This window comes from Haliotis rubra, unplaced genomic scaffold (assembly GCF_003918875.1).
Source record: "Haliotis rubra isolate DU_JTF1 unplaced genomic scaffold, ASM391887v1 Scf532, whole genome shotgun sequence".
Taxonomy (NCBI): domain Eukaryota; kingdom Metazoa; phylum Mollusca; class Gastropoda; order Lepetellida; family Haliotidae; genus Haliotis; species Haliotis rubra.
Window position 1 is genome coordinate 541,220 of NW_025767227.1, and position 15,794 is coordinate 557,013.

At 39.6% G+C, this 15,794-nt stretch overlaps 1 protein-coding gene and 1 long non-coding RNA gene across 3 annotated transcripts in view; one reads left to right on the forward strand and one right to left on the reverse strand.

Moving 5' to 3' along the window:
• LOC124253120 (sulfotransferase 1A1-like) overlaps positions 1 to 15,794 on the forward strand; it is a 19,450-nt gene continuing 3,656 nt past the window's right edge. Inside the window, exons 1-4 of one of the 2 annotated variants that reach the window (XM_046686838.1) lie at positions 1 to 62; positions 12,265 to 12,426; positions 12,847 to 13,025; positions 13,269 to 13,592. In XM_046686838.1, coding sequence (XP_046542794.1) covers positions 12,413 to 12,426; positions 12,847 to 13,025; positions 13,269 to 13,592 — 517 coding nt within the window. In that variant the 5' untranslated portion in view covers positions 1 to 62; positions 12,265 to 12,412. Of the gene's footprint in view, positions 63 to 12,235; positions 12,427 to 12,846; positions 13,026 to 13,268; positions 13,593 to 15,794 lie in introns of those variants that run through there. The other variant, XM_046686837.1, reaches the window with a different exon arrangement.
• Positions 8,576 to 15,794, reverse strand: part of LOC124253124 — a 20,882-nt gene continuing 13,663 nt past the window's right edge. Inside the window, exons 3-4 of the long non-coding RNA XR_006892103.1 lie at positions 13,243 to 13,250; positions 8,576 to 8,758 (exon numbers count right to left, since the gene is read on the reverse strand). This is a non-coding gene — a long non-coding RNA (uncharacterized LOC124253124). The remainder of the gene's footprint in view (positions 8,759 to 13,242; positions 13,251 to 15,794) is intronic.

The window sequence follows — 15,794 nt, forward strand, 5'->3', positions numbered from 1 at the left end:
GTGGGATCAGATTCTGTTGATTTCCTGTCCCTATCTGCGATTCTCCGGGAGCAAACACGAAGGTAGGCCTTAAAATCCTCATAGTTTAGTGAATTACACTTGCCACATCGTTTGTTCCAGTTACATTGTCCAATACAGTCACTGCAAGACGAGTGAGGGTCGAGGGACGAATAATTCGTCTTGCATTGAGCACGAACTTTCCTTTTCCTTGACTGATTATCAGTTTTCCCCATGATGTTAGGGTGAAATAATGTCCCTAATATACAGCACGTCCACACAGTCGTGCGACAAGAAAGAGAATGATCATTCAAGGTAGTCACGTGGGCAATTAGTGGAGCATGCTGCAAGCTTCATTAGGAACTAGGAAGCTAATTAAGGCTGAAGGGGTCGTTGTCGAGCACAGGTACTACAGATATGTACCCCAGGTACGTTTCTGTATACAGACATGTACCCTAAACAAAGACAAACTACAGAAACGTACCCGGTACCCTAAACGACGGACGAGTCCATATTCCGCAACCCAAAACCGAACCGTATATGTAGTTGTTCCCGTTCAGCTGATTGCAAGTGGTGTACGTTGTGCACCGTGACATATTCATTACTGTGTAAGTAGCATATAAGTAATCAGTTCCGGACAGACAATAGCATTCCTAAGGAGACAAAAACGTTCCTAAGGAGAACAATAGCATTCCAGGCGAGAACAATAGCATTTTTCAAGGAGCGCTCCTACATACTAAAGGAGCTTTCAGGAGCTCATTCCATAAATTCCAGGAGCTGTCCTTTGAACCTATTCCATGACATCTTTATATAATGAGATTACTCATGCTGATTGGAATGTGTATTGAAATGTTATGAATAGGAACCAAGCAAATTTGATATATTGAAATCATTGCTATTAAATTTGAAATGGGTGGAATGTTGCTCATGTCTATAAATTCATAGCTGATTTTAACCGCTTTCAATAAGTGCTTGGTACCATAAATAATATGTTTTAAGTAGTACATCTTATTTGTTAACATTTGTAAGCTAGTCTGACGTACAGACCCTGAAGCAAATATATCCAAGAAAGCCCACGCAAGTCTAGAAAATGTGGCAAGTCTAGATTTCCTCAGCTTCTGAAAATGAAGAGTCTCAGGGCTCCTTTTCATTATATTATATTTTTTTTTTACAATGAACTTTTTTCAGTAAAATATGTTCATTTCAGGGACTAGTTGTTAGTGTAACTTGTAAGCACACATCACTTCTTACGTTATATTCCATCAGAATTCCAACCTAGAAATGCAGCAGTCTATTTCCTTTTATATGTAATATCAATGCTCAAACCTTGTACATATAGCTTCTTTGGAAATAACATATTGTTTAAATCAAATGGTTTGAAAAGAAGTACAAACATATGTAAATATGAATGGAAGGTTTAGCCTGGTGAGTCACGCAGATTGGAAAGTCAGTTACTGAAACTGAAAATATTCACCCAAACGCAACCGTCCACGTTAAAGTGGGACGGAACTAACGCATCTCGCCTCAAAGTTGTGTTTTGGCGCTACACTCCAGCGAATCGCAATTTTTTCAATCTAAGTTTAAACTCACTAGCGAAAATTAAGTAAAAATAAAGGTTAATGGTACCTGCGGCAGAGATTAATTATTTACAAAACCCTGCAAGATATCATTACACAGCCAACTTACATGAATTCGATATGGGAATGTGTAATGAATTTCAACTGAGTATTTCTCTACTCCAGCAGGTAAAGGGTTAACAGAATGTATGAAATACAGCTCACCTTTTCTAGCTCATTGTACATGTCTGCATATGAATATAATTCTGCAGTATACAAGCAGGTCAAAATAAAGACTATTCTCTGCAAGAAATGAAATATCAAATGCTCAATGGATGAGAAATATTACTTCTAAGTCAATCAATTCTAACAATTTGTACAAAGTTTCAATTACATACCTTCAACTGAACAACATAGGGTTTGCAGAAACACCGTTCCTGGTCTTGAATTGATAACACTAAATTTTTCACTTTGCTTTTAAGGATAGGTATAGTTTCACACAACTGCTTATCATTCAGCTGAATCACACGCCAGACAAAGATGTGTGCGTTCACCTGTACCTGTGATATTTTTTACCAACATAAAATTAAATCACGTATATCTTCAATGTCTTACCACTTTATTTTGAATGTTTAATGGTAGACGCTATTTAGAAAATGTCACGATTTATATTACACTATATCATGACTTACAATTCCTTTGAATTTTCAGTACACATATTCTATTAAAAATGTCACGATCAAGATTTGCAAACTTTTTTTGTTTGCAGACAAATAAGAAAGTATAGCATATGACCTCTTTACACTATTATCTGATTATTGCATTGTATTCCAATAGTTGTGCCACAAAATATTTTATTGATACTTCATCAACTACAACCTTTATATTAAACTGAGGTCAGATTTAGTTTCATGTGATTTCTGTGGAAGGTTATTTAGTATGTATGTAACTCATTAATAGCCAAATATATGCATGACGTAACAAGTCAGCCAAGTCATGGTTGGGTGTATTGTTCTCATGCACTGATACATTCAGTCATCTCAGCCTTCATTAAAGCAAAACAATGGAAAGTACAAAAACGTAGTCGCCATTTCCAAATAGGGAAGTGCTGACACAGAAAGGAATGTGTATTCACGTGACAAGCTCACTGTGTGGGCATTGTTGAGATGTTATTATAGATCATGACTAGTGTGGGGGCTGCGACTTGACACTATTGAAAAGAGATGCCGTGTGTCAACAACCTGTTTGCGAGCTTTTTAGATAGATAGTAGAATTCGAAGAACAGGATTTTGCAAAAATATGAAATTATCTAAGCTGTAATCGTTTTGTGTTTTCTTCACACGAAAAATTCGAGTTCAACAACTCCACCTGGATGTATTGTAGGAGTAGTTTCATTGGTAAATACTTTAGGTTTTTCTGTTTATTTGGTCAAAGCTTCTTTAACTTGCTTTGTTGTTACCTCTAGGTAGTTATGTAAAGTGCATGAACACTCATAAACACGCAATGTATGCATGACATCAAGGTTAGACGTGATGACAGATGCGAATACACTAAGGCTATATTAACCTCGACTCTTCATTCAGCCAAAACATGGCGTAGCAGACCTTTCCATATAAGGTTATGCTACTACTTGATCACCCGATCCAGAGCGGGGGCGGTCTTGTAAAAAGGCAAATACACTAGTGTCAGCAAATATATATATATATATATATATATATATATATATATATATATATATATATATATATATATATATATATATATATTCGGGGGGTTCGAGGGCGGTGGGGTTGCCTAGTGGTTAAAGCGTTGGCTCGTCACGCCGAAGACCCGGGTTCGAATCCCCACATGGGTACAATGTATGAAGCCCATTTCTGGTGTCCCCCCCGTGATGTTGCTGGAATATTGCTAAAAGCGGCGTAAAACCAGTCAGTCAGTAAAAGCCTGTTCAAGATCATATTGTTTTGAACAATAGGATTGCTGAAACATATTTACAATGTGTATGACACCATAGAAACATGAATTAAAAACAACGAAACAAAAATTGTAACGGACGTTTTTTTAACCACATAAGGTGTCAGTCTTCACAAGTGTAGGGTTCAAAGGATTTTTCACAAGAATAAAAAGCAATCTTGATGGTTCAATGATTTTAAAGCTTGTATTGCGTTTTAGTCTTAACATGAAACATGAAACAACTCAGATACATCAGGTATAAAACAGAGAAGACTATCGTTTAGCGGCATTTATGCCACAGAAAGATGTTTGTGTCCTGGGGGTCCCAACTTGGCTGCTCTCCTGATGTATAGGACCAAGTGTTTCTTTGATAGGGAGCTGTTGGTGTCATTTCGAGAACTGTTTTGTCTTCTTGGCAGGTTGTGTTTTTAATATGTGGATAAGTCCACATCTCTTCCTTCCTTTATGTCAGCTTGGTGACTGATTCTTCTGTGTCATTATTATGGGATGATAAAATCTCGACTGAAGGGTTGTAACAAAAGACAAGGATTTTATTCTTGCTGACCCTCATCATCATCATCATTATCGTCATCGGCAGCCATGACAGATTCACTGTCACTTTCTACTTCGGGCATATCTATACGAGTCAGAATGTCTTTCATGATCGTTTTCATGAAACGGGTTATCTTGTTTTTGATGATAGATTGATCAGTGCCAGGGTCCACATTACTCAGGCTGTCTAGGTTGGGTTGAAACAGAGGTGCCTGTTTAAAGTATTGACTGAACTCTATGACATTGTTAAGGCTATTTGCCAATTCATTTCCCCATATCTGTTTCATTTTTCTGTCAATCCAATCTTCTGTTCGACCCTGTTGTCTGTACTTTTTCCTTTTGAGTTTCATCACGTCATGGTTGATGTTGTACACACGATTCCAGATGCGTTGTAAACCCACATTTTGCCACTCCTCCATGTCAATGTTTGAAGGCTTCCCACGACATTGTTTTCCAGCAGAACCTCCTCCTTTCTGTACAGGAACTTGTTCCTCGCCTTCACTGTTGTCGTCACTATGATATCTGAGACGTTTCCTCTTGGATTTCAAACTGGTGTTTACTGGACACCATGTTTTGATATGTCGCTGTAGATTATGCATACTGTCTATCAATACGCCGCAGTCGGTACACGCAGTGGCCATGGTGAAAGGTCCTGTGTGTCGTCACTCGAGATGGATGCTTTTTCAAGGTCGTTGTCAAAGTTAAGTGATCTTACTTTGGATGTGTGATCAGCACAAATGTCGGAAGCTGTCTGAACGTCTAATACTGGAGAGACCTCTTTTACCTGTTCTTGTTGCAAACCACTCTGTTGATCAGATGTATTGAGGTTGGTTTTCAAGAGATTGACATGGAGTCTATTCTTTTCACTTTTACTAGGTTTGAGATCCACTGTGAGGTGTCCATAAGGTGTATCAACAGCCTTTTCATAAAGAGTCATAAATCTACTAATGTCGTCAGGAAATATCCTTCTGGCAAATAACTTCACCTGCTGTCTGTCCACTGGTGAATTGAAAAGTGTTACATAATGTGAATTTAGAGCAATGTCACGAGATTCCTTACCTCTTGGGAAGAGGTTTTGCAATAGTAAAAAATAATAACATTTTTGTGGTGGGAGGTTTGAGTAAACAGACGGGAAATTCGCTTATCGTTCTTTGCTTCAGACAGAAAATCATCCAACACCATCATGTTCTGGTTGTGGGCATCAAAGTGGTTTTCATCTTCGATATTTAAGGTATTCCTTTCACAAAACGTACTTGAGATAAAGTTTGAAGAATGCTATCGTAAAGAGGTTGCCACACGGTATAACACCAGACTATACAGTCAGGTAGAGGTTGAATGAATCCACGTCTTAATAGGTTGAAGACAAACACCGACTTTCCACATCCACTGGGTCAGACGATGAAGCCATTGGAGGGAATGAGAAATTTGAATCGTTCGTGCTGCTTGTGCTCCTCCTGAAGAGGAGGAGGAGGAGGAAGTTGTTTATCCTGAGGCAGAGAAAGATGTTTATCCTGAGGAGGAGGAGAAGGAAGTTGTTTATCCTGAGAAAGAGGGGGATTTAACTCTTGCATTGACCCATGCATATGCATCTGCTTCTGATGTCTTTGTAAATTATCTTTCGCGTAAATCTCTTGTCACAGTCTGGACAGGTGGTAGTAAGCTCCATAGTGATGTAACACAAGTGTGTGATTAGAGGGTCTGAAGCATTCTTTTATACATTTGAGCCATGTTACGTTTCAAGGTAGCTTTAGTCCGTTTCATAATGATATTCGACACAGGTTGTATTTTCAGTGCAGTCTTCTTTTGCCCTTCACAGTTGTCCCTCTTTTTCCTTGTTAGATGTAACCTGTCTATTCAGCGATCCCATTGTTTCTCTCTGACGTGTTTTTGTTGACTTGCTCTTGCCAAACTTTGTGAACATGGGTGTAGGGCCAAATATATCCTCAGAAGCTCTCCTCATGTTGAAAAAGGACGTCTTATCCGTCAGCAGGCAAGAGTGAAAATGCCAGTCATTAGATACTTCAGTTTAGTATTATTCTGCTTTCTTACTATGCATGACATTTTTGCAAATGATATTGGGTAAGGAGGAATGCAAAGTATAATTATAGTTGTGTAGCAGTTCAGGTAAAACATCAAGGTAATGTTTGGTATTGTTGTGTGTCATGTAACGGGTGACCAACGATTTTAGTGTTCTATTGAAACGTTCCACATAATTGCTTTTGATGATTTCATTCAGTGCAATGGTGAGAGTAATATTTTCTTGTTCTAAATAGGATTTGAATGCACCCTTAAACTCACTTCCAGCATCTACACGAACTTTCCTTGGTTTTCGTTTCAACAGTATTTTTTTGAAGGCTTTCAGCACTGTCTCTGGTTTCTTATTTTGTAAAGGAAAGGCAAAGGCAAACCTACTCAAGATATCAATAGCTACAAGCAAGTAGCGTATACCCTGATTTTCTTTGCTGTAACGTGAAAGATCAGCTATATCCACATCAAACATTTCATTCATGGAATTCACTCTTACTTTCATTCTTTTAAATCTATGTTTGACTGGTTTGTGTAAACTATAAGCATCTTGCAATTGGTTGTTCACAAATCGTTTCACCTTCCTCAGCTTGATACTATGGTGACTCTTTTTCTTCAATTCATCACGCAGTTTGGAGGGTCCATAATAAGTGCCCGGAATGTGAGGGTCATAATGATACTTTTCTAATGCTTTTTGCTGTTTCAACTCACTGCTTGTCTTTTGGGAACTCATGTTGTACTGAGGAGAATGTGACTTACTAAACAATATATATAACATAAAACACATATGGTTTGATTATTTATTCATTCCACTACTTTCCCCTATTACAATTCACAAAAGTGTGTTACAGTACATAATGATCATCACCATGTTACAGAGCATGATTAAAACACCTCTGAATTTACACGGATAGGATATGTCCTTCAAAATCTTGAGATAACATGTCTTCCATCATCCCCTCTGGATCATAGTAACACAAACAGTCAAAAAGTTCATTACAACACACGTGACACTGGACTTGTCCACTATTGCAACTCACGTGACGCAGCATATTATTGTGACGACAAATGCTACAATTTCGTTGAAGAGGAGTAAGTTTCTCTTCTTCATATCGATCTTCCGCTGTTAAATCACATGCGAGTGTAATCCAACCAGAAGTCATTTAAGGTGGACTCTGTTGGAAGCCAGTCTTTGAAGTTAGGTTCTGTAGGAGGTGTTATAGGTTCTATCAGGAGTGATGGAGATGGCTGCGGTGCAGTAGGTGAAAAAGCGCTGACATCGCTCCTATCAATAAAGAAAACAAATACAAGATATAAACTTGGAACAAAATTATTTCATTGTAAACAATTAGGTAGAACAAATATAATTAATTATCATAATGATTACACTTACCTTGGTTTGATTGCTGGACTGGCTACCTCCTTTTTGGTCTTCTGCTTTTGTGTTCTTTTGCTCTTCTTTGCAACTGGTTGTCTCTCGTTCTCCTTCACTTTTCTAGTTTTCTTAGCCTTAGAAGAGATGCGATGGGAGATTTTTGCTTTCTGTTCTCTGAATTCTCGTTGGCAGATGTGGCAGCAAATTTCATGTAATCCAACAGCAAACTCAAGAGAGCGGGCGATACTGATGGCAGTTTCTCTTCTAAGGTCTTCATTCGCTCTGCCATCTCGGTGTACGTGGTTTTGTACAACTCACTTGTTCGCATCATAGTTTCATGCAAATGTACCTGAGTATTCACAATATCCTTCACTTCTTGAAACACACTAGTAAGTAACTGGTCTGTTGAGAAGCCTATACATCTCATGTCCAACACCTTCTGCGCCATATTGATTGCGAGCAGAAATGCTTTTCCAAAACTCTTCTGGTTTATGATAGCAATGATAACTGATTTGAAATGTCTCATAGTGGAAGGTGCAACATGGGATTGTGTAGTGCTTGTGCTGTCTGATTGGATGTAGAGTAGTACACATGCTGTCTGATTGGTTGGTTAACAAGACACGATAAATGGAATGCCAAACAACACAAGAATTTAAAAGATGTAGGTGGCCACCATTCCACCCATTTCAAATTTAATAGCAATGATTTCAATATATCAAATTTGCTTGGTTCCTATTCATAACATTTCAATACACATTCCCATCTCCGTGAGTCATGATGTTAACTAAAGACGTCACTTAACTCTTTACCGGCTGGTATAGAACCATAGTGTAGGCTATCATTGTATACAATAGGGTTAAGGGTTCAAAGGACAGCTCCTGGAAGTTATGGAATGTGCTCCTGAAAGCTCCTTGAGTATGTAGGAGCGCTCCTTGAAAAATGCTATTGTTCTCCCCTGGAATGTTATTGTTCTCCTTAGGAATGCTATTGTTCTCCTTAGGAATGCTATTAAATAATAATAATAATATGTGTATTTATAATACGCTGAACTCCACACATAAGGCATGCTCAAAGCGCTACATATTTACAAATATTTACAAAGCAAAGGTTATGCTAGAACGAGGCTGACATTTTTGGAAAGTTAAGTTATAGATTGTAATATTTTCTGAAAAGATGGGTTTTCAGGGAACTTTTAAATGAGTCAATGGAGGGAGACATTTTGAGTTCAGTCGGGAGTTGATTCCACAACTGTGGAGCACCATAGCTGAAGGAGCGAAACCCGAATGCCCGGAGTTTCTGTCTGGTAATAGTGAGAAGGTGTCTATCTGCCGATCTTAACATTCTGGAAGGATTGTGCTTGGTGACTAGCTCAACAAGGTACTCTGGAGCCGTAAGATGGTAACACTGGTAGGCAAGACTCAGGACCTTGAATTCAATTCTGGCTCTGATTGGTAGCCAGTGAAGAGACTTAAGAACAGGCGTTATGTGGATCCTAGAGGGAACTTTGCTGACAAGTCGAGCTGCAGAGTTTTGTACTTTCTGGAGTTTTGATAGAAGTTTTTCGGAAAGTCCATAGAAGATGCTATTACAGTAGTCAATCTTTGAGAGAACCAGAGATCGCACCAGTGCATGAGCTGCCGCTGTAGTAAGGGAGCTTCGGATGCTGCTAATGTTCCGCAAATGGAAGTAACAGGATTTGCAGACTGTGTCAATATGAGCTTTCAAAGAGAGATCAGAGTCCAGATGAAGTCCTAGGTTTTTACGGTTTTCGAAAATGGAATGACAGTGTTGCAAACTGTGACTGAGTTAGTCATCACTTGATGAAGATTCTTATTAGTGCCGACAACTGATTACTTATATGCTACTTGTGTATGTTCTTATATAACGATATCAAATGCATCTAATACAACAGTATGACCGTTCCGATGAAGAAAACTCCACAATGCAGAATGGAATCATCCCAGGGTACGTTTCTGTATTCTGATTTTGGCTAGGGTACATTTTGTATACAGAAACTTTACCTGGGGTAAACATCTGTAGTACCCATGCCGACAACGATCCCTTCCGCCTAATTAGGGAGAGCAGCATGGAGTGCACGGGCGAATGGACAAGGAGGCCTATGGAAAAAAGTTTACAGTCGTTCCACTAAAAGTGGAAGCAAGAGAGAGGTGCAAGTAGTGAGATAGGATAAGTTTAAAAATTAGATGTTACGACATGAATGAATCGGCTAAGCGAGACCACTATTCAGTTCAGCCTGGTTCCCTGGGTCTGTTGCACCTGCTAACGCTCCGACCCTGACCCAGGCAACCACTGCAGGGAGACGCGCCATACATTTACTATAGAAAAATCCGAGAACGGGTGGTTAGAATTTTTTCATAGCATTTTCATCGATACTATGGCAAAGTATACGTCACCAGAACAACACCCATCGTTACTTTCAGTGTACGAACACGTTATTTAAGCAGTTTCGAGACACGAAAATCGGTCGTTGCATTGGCGATATGTAAACAATGACACACACCCTATATTCATCACCGACGTGTGCTTTGACATTTCGTGTCAGCTCGCTATTGCCACGAAATCGTACACATAAAAAATGGATCTGAACGACCACATTGATTGAATATAGTTAGCATCTTTATTTTAGCAAATTTGATGACGAAAATATCGCCGATTATGTCCCGTGTCTTCCATCGTTTCAGGGTAGGTTTAGCGGATATATTTTTCGATCGCCTTGTGAAATTACAAGGTAAAGCGTTTAGATCATATGGATGATGTTAATGACAGGGTTTGTCATTCTGATATTTAGCCTCTACAAAACAACATGAAACAAGACAGATGAACACTCCACTATTTGTGAACTGTTGAATTAAGGGTGATTTGTATCAATGAAACCGGTCATGAGAACTGTAGTTTTTATGGCTTTAAGCCAGTATGAGAGTATACATTTGCTGTATATTGATTATTTTGAGCATGATAACCCTGGTGTTATTAGAATAGATCAGTGAAGGCCGCCATTCGGCAGTGGTTGCCAGGGAACCAGGCTGTATTCAATTATGGTATTTAGCGAATTGTTTCAGTAAGACTGGGTAAGTAGTTACATGCCTAACCTGACCAAATTTCCCTTTGTTGTTATTCGTGTAACTGCTGCATTTGTCCCGTTCCTGTACAATCCGATTCTAGATCATATTAACATATCTGTGAATTGTGATAAGTCATGTCTAACGGTATACACCAGCCTTTAGTCAACACGGTGATATTCTGAGCTTTCAAGTCACACCATGTATCCAATTTTCAATACAAAGCTCTACCTCCGAACATTTTTCTGGCGTTAAAAATGTCCAAGATAAAAAAGTTTATCTCTTCAAATTTAGGATGAACATTTAAACATTAAACACGTTGCTCGGATCAAATTTACGTGATAACATATATTTCCTTTTCCAAAAAGACAATTTACCATAACTCTCATGTTTTTCAAACTTGTACATGAAAACCATTTTCTGTATTAAAATACATTCAGCTACTTTCTTTCCAAAAAAGGGTGAATGAGCTACGTCTCTTAAGATTGTACAATCCCACTCTCAAACCGTGTCGACATAACCAGTGTCGATTGTGGTAGTATGTACTTTCGACACACACCTTCCATTCAGCGTTGGAATTAAGACCTGGGGAAAATAGGTCGGGATGTTGGTGAGCGCACGCTATTTGAAATAAGGTCACAGTCTCCTGTATTAGAAGGAAGTCGTCGACCAGGCTCTTGCTTTTTTCTTTAATGAAGAGTTTAATTCAAGAAGGCATGAGCGCATTAGATGAAATACCATTTCATTCACCTTTCTGACCTGTGACGTCGTGCATCCATTAGCCTATTCATGAGTTGTCGTGCATACTAATCATGGATCGACCAAAAGGAGCGTGTGGTGACCCTTACCATACTAAGACTGGGTTCCTCTGATTTCTCGTAAGTCGTGACATGGCGATTGTGTCAAGACCAAAATGTTGTCAGGCACGTTTGGGACTCGCTTTCGTTGGAAGGTTTGTCACGATATGCACGTTCATTTTCATTGTCATACGGAACCTTTTACCACGTCTGACTTATTAGGTGCGTTTGGTTGATATAATTTTTCATCAGAAAACACACTGATATCGGTAATTACTGTTTATTTGCTTTGAAAACCATGTTATCAAAACGGCACATCATAATAAAAACACCACCTTGTAAGAACAAAATCTTGCATTTGGTTTTGAAAGGAGACGTTTCTTTTCCGGTTCAGTATATAAACAAAAAAAACGTTAAAAAAATGACGCTACCAGGTGTTTGCAGACACGTGAGCGCATCATGCATCATCGCTCGCACAAACACATGCAATGTTAAACTAGGTTCGCCAGCATCAAAGATCAAGGGCAACAAAATTACAATGATAATCAGCTGAAAAGCAGACACATACCAAACAAGAACAAACATGGAGGATAACAGCTGATAAGCAATCGGTGGGTGGGTAAGTTAAGTTTTACACAACAGGTGTACAAAAGGTGAACAAATATACGTTCAAAGACAAATTAATTACATTCAACACTCATCCATTCCACGTACTCCTATTGGTATGGCGAAGAAAAGCCAGGAAACATATTCAGTGTCGTAGGTTTTGGGGGTGCTCAAGGGACGCAACTCGGCACAGCGAATATACTGTACTGGTTTGTTATCTCAATAACGTACTTTTATCTAGATCCGTGACTTGCATAAACAGCCTTAATAAGAGCGTGTTGGGTTGACTATAATAGCTGTGAGATATCTTCCTGTGGATCTAGACCAAGCATCCTCGCTCCCCGAGAATAAACAGTGCTGCTTATTTGGAACTGGAGCATTGGTCGGGACAATTCCTTCTTCAGCGTAGGCGGACACAGTTGTGTGTTGAGGAAAGTCAGTTACAAGCGTTGATCGCAGGTACTGATCATTATGGAAGGTGAGCGGTAAGTACTTGTTCCCCTCATTATTCTGCGTCAGTGCACTGCTTTTTTCTGTAGCATCGTGTTCCTAAATGAGGCGAATTGGTCACGATTGTACGTGCGTATGTTGCTAATCGGAGGGAAGTAATTGTTAAATTTAAACATGGGCGGAAACCGAGCAAGGTTCGCATGCCATCAAATCGCAACAGCAACCTTTTTTACTGTTGTATTGGTATCATTTATTCAAATATGACTATCACTCAACTAAATGCACATTATTACGTCCCTTGCGAGGGCAAGAATCGACGAAGTCCATACCCAAGTTAGAAATAATGTTGATCTTGGTTTGTAGGCACCATAGTCACGTTTATAAGTAGCACCAAGCAGTATCCACACACTGTGATTCGAAACTGTCATTCAAACCCTACCAGTGATTCTTTATAGAACTCCCGAGATTCTGGACTACCGGAATGAGAATGGTCATGGATGGTCCTTCTACAAAAATGACAGTGTTCTTCGGATGATTGTTACAACCCCTGAGGATGACATGGAAACGCTCCGAAAAGTTAAGAGATTCGAACTTAGGGACGATGACGTCTTGATTGCGACATATCCCAAATGTGGTAAGAACCCATGCTGAACAATATACTGTATGTATGAGTAATTTGTTCTGTGAATGAATGGGTTTTTTAACTCTGTAGTAAACAGATTGTTCTGTAACACAATAAACTCATGATTTGGAGTGAAGCTGATTTATGAGCTATGCACTGTGTAGATCATGCTGACCGAAACGCAATCACCATTCAAACAAGGTGTAAAGCCCAATTCACTCACTCACACTGTGCTGTCTATTTCGATCACTTCAGGTAGTCACTGGTTGTGGGAAATAGTCACTATGCTCAGGACCGGTAACTCTGAGTACAACATGAATGCGAAAGAGTTCGCCATGTTGGAGATCCCCAAGTCTGAGCGGCCTGATGAACTCCCCTCCCCAAGAGTTCTAAACTCACATCTACATTTCCGTCATCTGCCCGAGAAACTGGTGGAGAAGCAGATAAAAACAATCTTGCTCCTGCGAAATCCCAAAGATGTCAGCGTATCATTTTTTAACCATCTGAACGGACTAAAATTGAACTATCGGTTTGACGGGACGTATTCAGAATTTCTGGATCTGTTTCTGGAAGGAAAAAGTGAGTGATGCTGTTACGTTATCTTAAGCTTTATGGTACTAACCATGGAGTTGGGTGGTATAATATGCTTATCAACGTGTATTGCTAGGTTGATATCAATCTGAATCATAACTGCTAATTTTAATTAACATTTACAGAAAATAGCAGATATTATACTTGTCCTTGTCTTCAACAGTAAAATAATATAGGTTACAGTGTCGGAATTAAGGTGCCACATTTCGCTGTGAAATTTGTGACCGTGGGTTTGAAACTGGTCATGTGTAGGCTTGCTTGCACATACCCGTGCTCGTGTATTTCATCAAGGTGGAAACATCTGGGACCTGTATCACTTCGGGCCTTCGTCCCTCGTTTAATAAGGAAGCGGTGAGTCGACTGATGTGCCTTTCAAAGCAGCATTAAAAACTCATTGTCTAATAGTTAGTGACTGGATGGGTTCAAAATTCGTTTTATGGAAGTGTGAAATTTTGTCATGTAAACAGACAGATTCATCACGAGAGCCCAAGGGAGATGGGATATTCAGGGACTAATAGTATCTTCATTGAGATTGCATCGTTTTCGATGTCGGCATCTCGGTAAGAAGCTAACCAGATGTGGGTTTACCGACATGCTCACTCTTGACGTACAGAGGTGTCGGAGTCAATACACACCGTCTTCCACTTTCTAAACTCATAAGATAAAAGTTTTCTCACGTCCCCATATGCTGCTGTTTCCGTGTGAGTTGGAACGTTCTGATGAGCTGCTGGCTGAATGTTGGTTCACATTTTTAGACAAGTTGCTCCGTAAATGTGCTTTAAAGTTCAATTGAATAATTGAATGCTCTGACTTGATGCTTTGTACCGATGTGTTGTACTGTCGCAAGATGGGTGTCAATGTTCTTGAATGTAGAACTTTGTACCGATGTGTTGTGCAGTCCCAAGATGGGTGTCAATGTTCCTGAATGTATGACTTTGTACCTATGTGTTGTACTGTCGCAAGATGGGTGTCAATGTTCCTGAATGTATGACTTTGTACCGATGTGTTGTACTGTCCCAAGATGGTCAATGTTCCTGAATGTACGACACCTATGTACTGTCCAAGATGGGTGTCAATGTTCCTGTAGGACTTTGTACCGATGTGTTGTACTGTCCCAAGATGGGTGTCAATGTTACCTGTCCCAAGATGGGTGTCAATGTTCCTGAAGGACTTTGTACCTATGTGTTGTACTGTCCCAAGATGGGTGTCAATGTTCCTGAATGTATGACTTTGTACCTATGTGTTGTACTGTCCCAAGATGGGTGTCAATGTTCCTGAATGTATGACTTTGTACCTATGTGTTGTACTGTCCCAAGATGGGTGTCAATGTTCCTGAATGTATGACTTTGTACCTATGTGTTGTACTGTCCCCAATGTTCCTGAATGTAGGACTTTGTACCGATGTGTTGTACTGTCCCAAGATGGGTGTCAATGTTCCTGAATGTAGGACTTTGTACCTATGTGTTGTACTGTCCCAAGATGGGTGTCAATGTTCCTGAATGTAGGACTTTGTACCGATGTGTTGTACTGTCCCAAGATGGGTGTCAATGTTCCTGAATGTATGACTTTGTACCGATGTGTTGTACTGTCGCAAGATGGGTGTCAATGTTCCTGAATGTAGGACTTTGTACCTATGCGTTGTACTGTCCAAAGATGGGTGTCAATGTTCCTGAATGTAGGACTTTGTACCAATGTGTTGTACTGTCCCAAGATGGGTGTCAATGTTCCTGAATGTAGGACTTTGTACCGATGTGTTGTACTGTCCCAAGATGGGTGTCAATGTTCCTGAATGTATGACTTTGTACCTATGTGTTGTACTGTCCCAAGATGGGTGTCAATGTTCCTGAATGTATGACTTTGTACCGATGTGTTGTACTGTCCCAAGATGGGTGTCAATGTTCCTGAATGTATGACTTTGTACCTATGTGTTGTACTGTCCCAAGATGGGTGTCAATGTTCCTGAATGTAGGACTTTGTACCGATGTGTTGTACTGTCCGAAGATGGGTGTCAATGTTCCTGTGTCAATGTTCCTGAATGTCCTGACTTTGTACCGATGTGTTGTACTGTCCCAAGATGGGTGTCAATGTTCCTGAATGTATGACTTTGTACCTATGTGTTGTACTGTCGCAAGATGGGTGTCAATGTTCCTGAATGTAGGACTTTGTACCTATGTGTTGTACTGTCCCAAG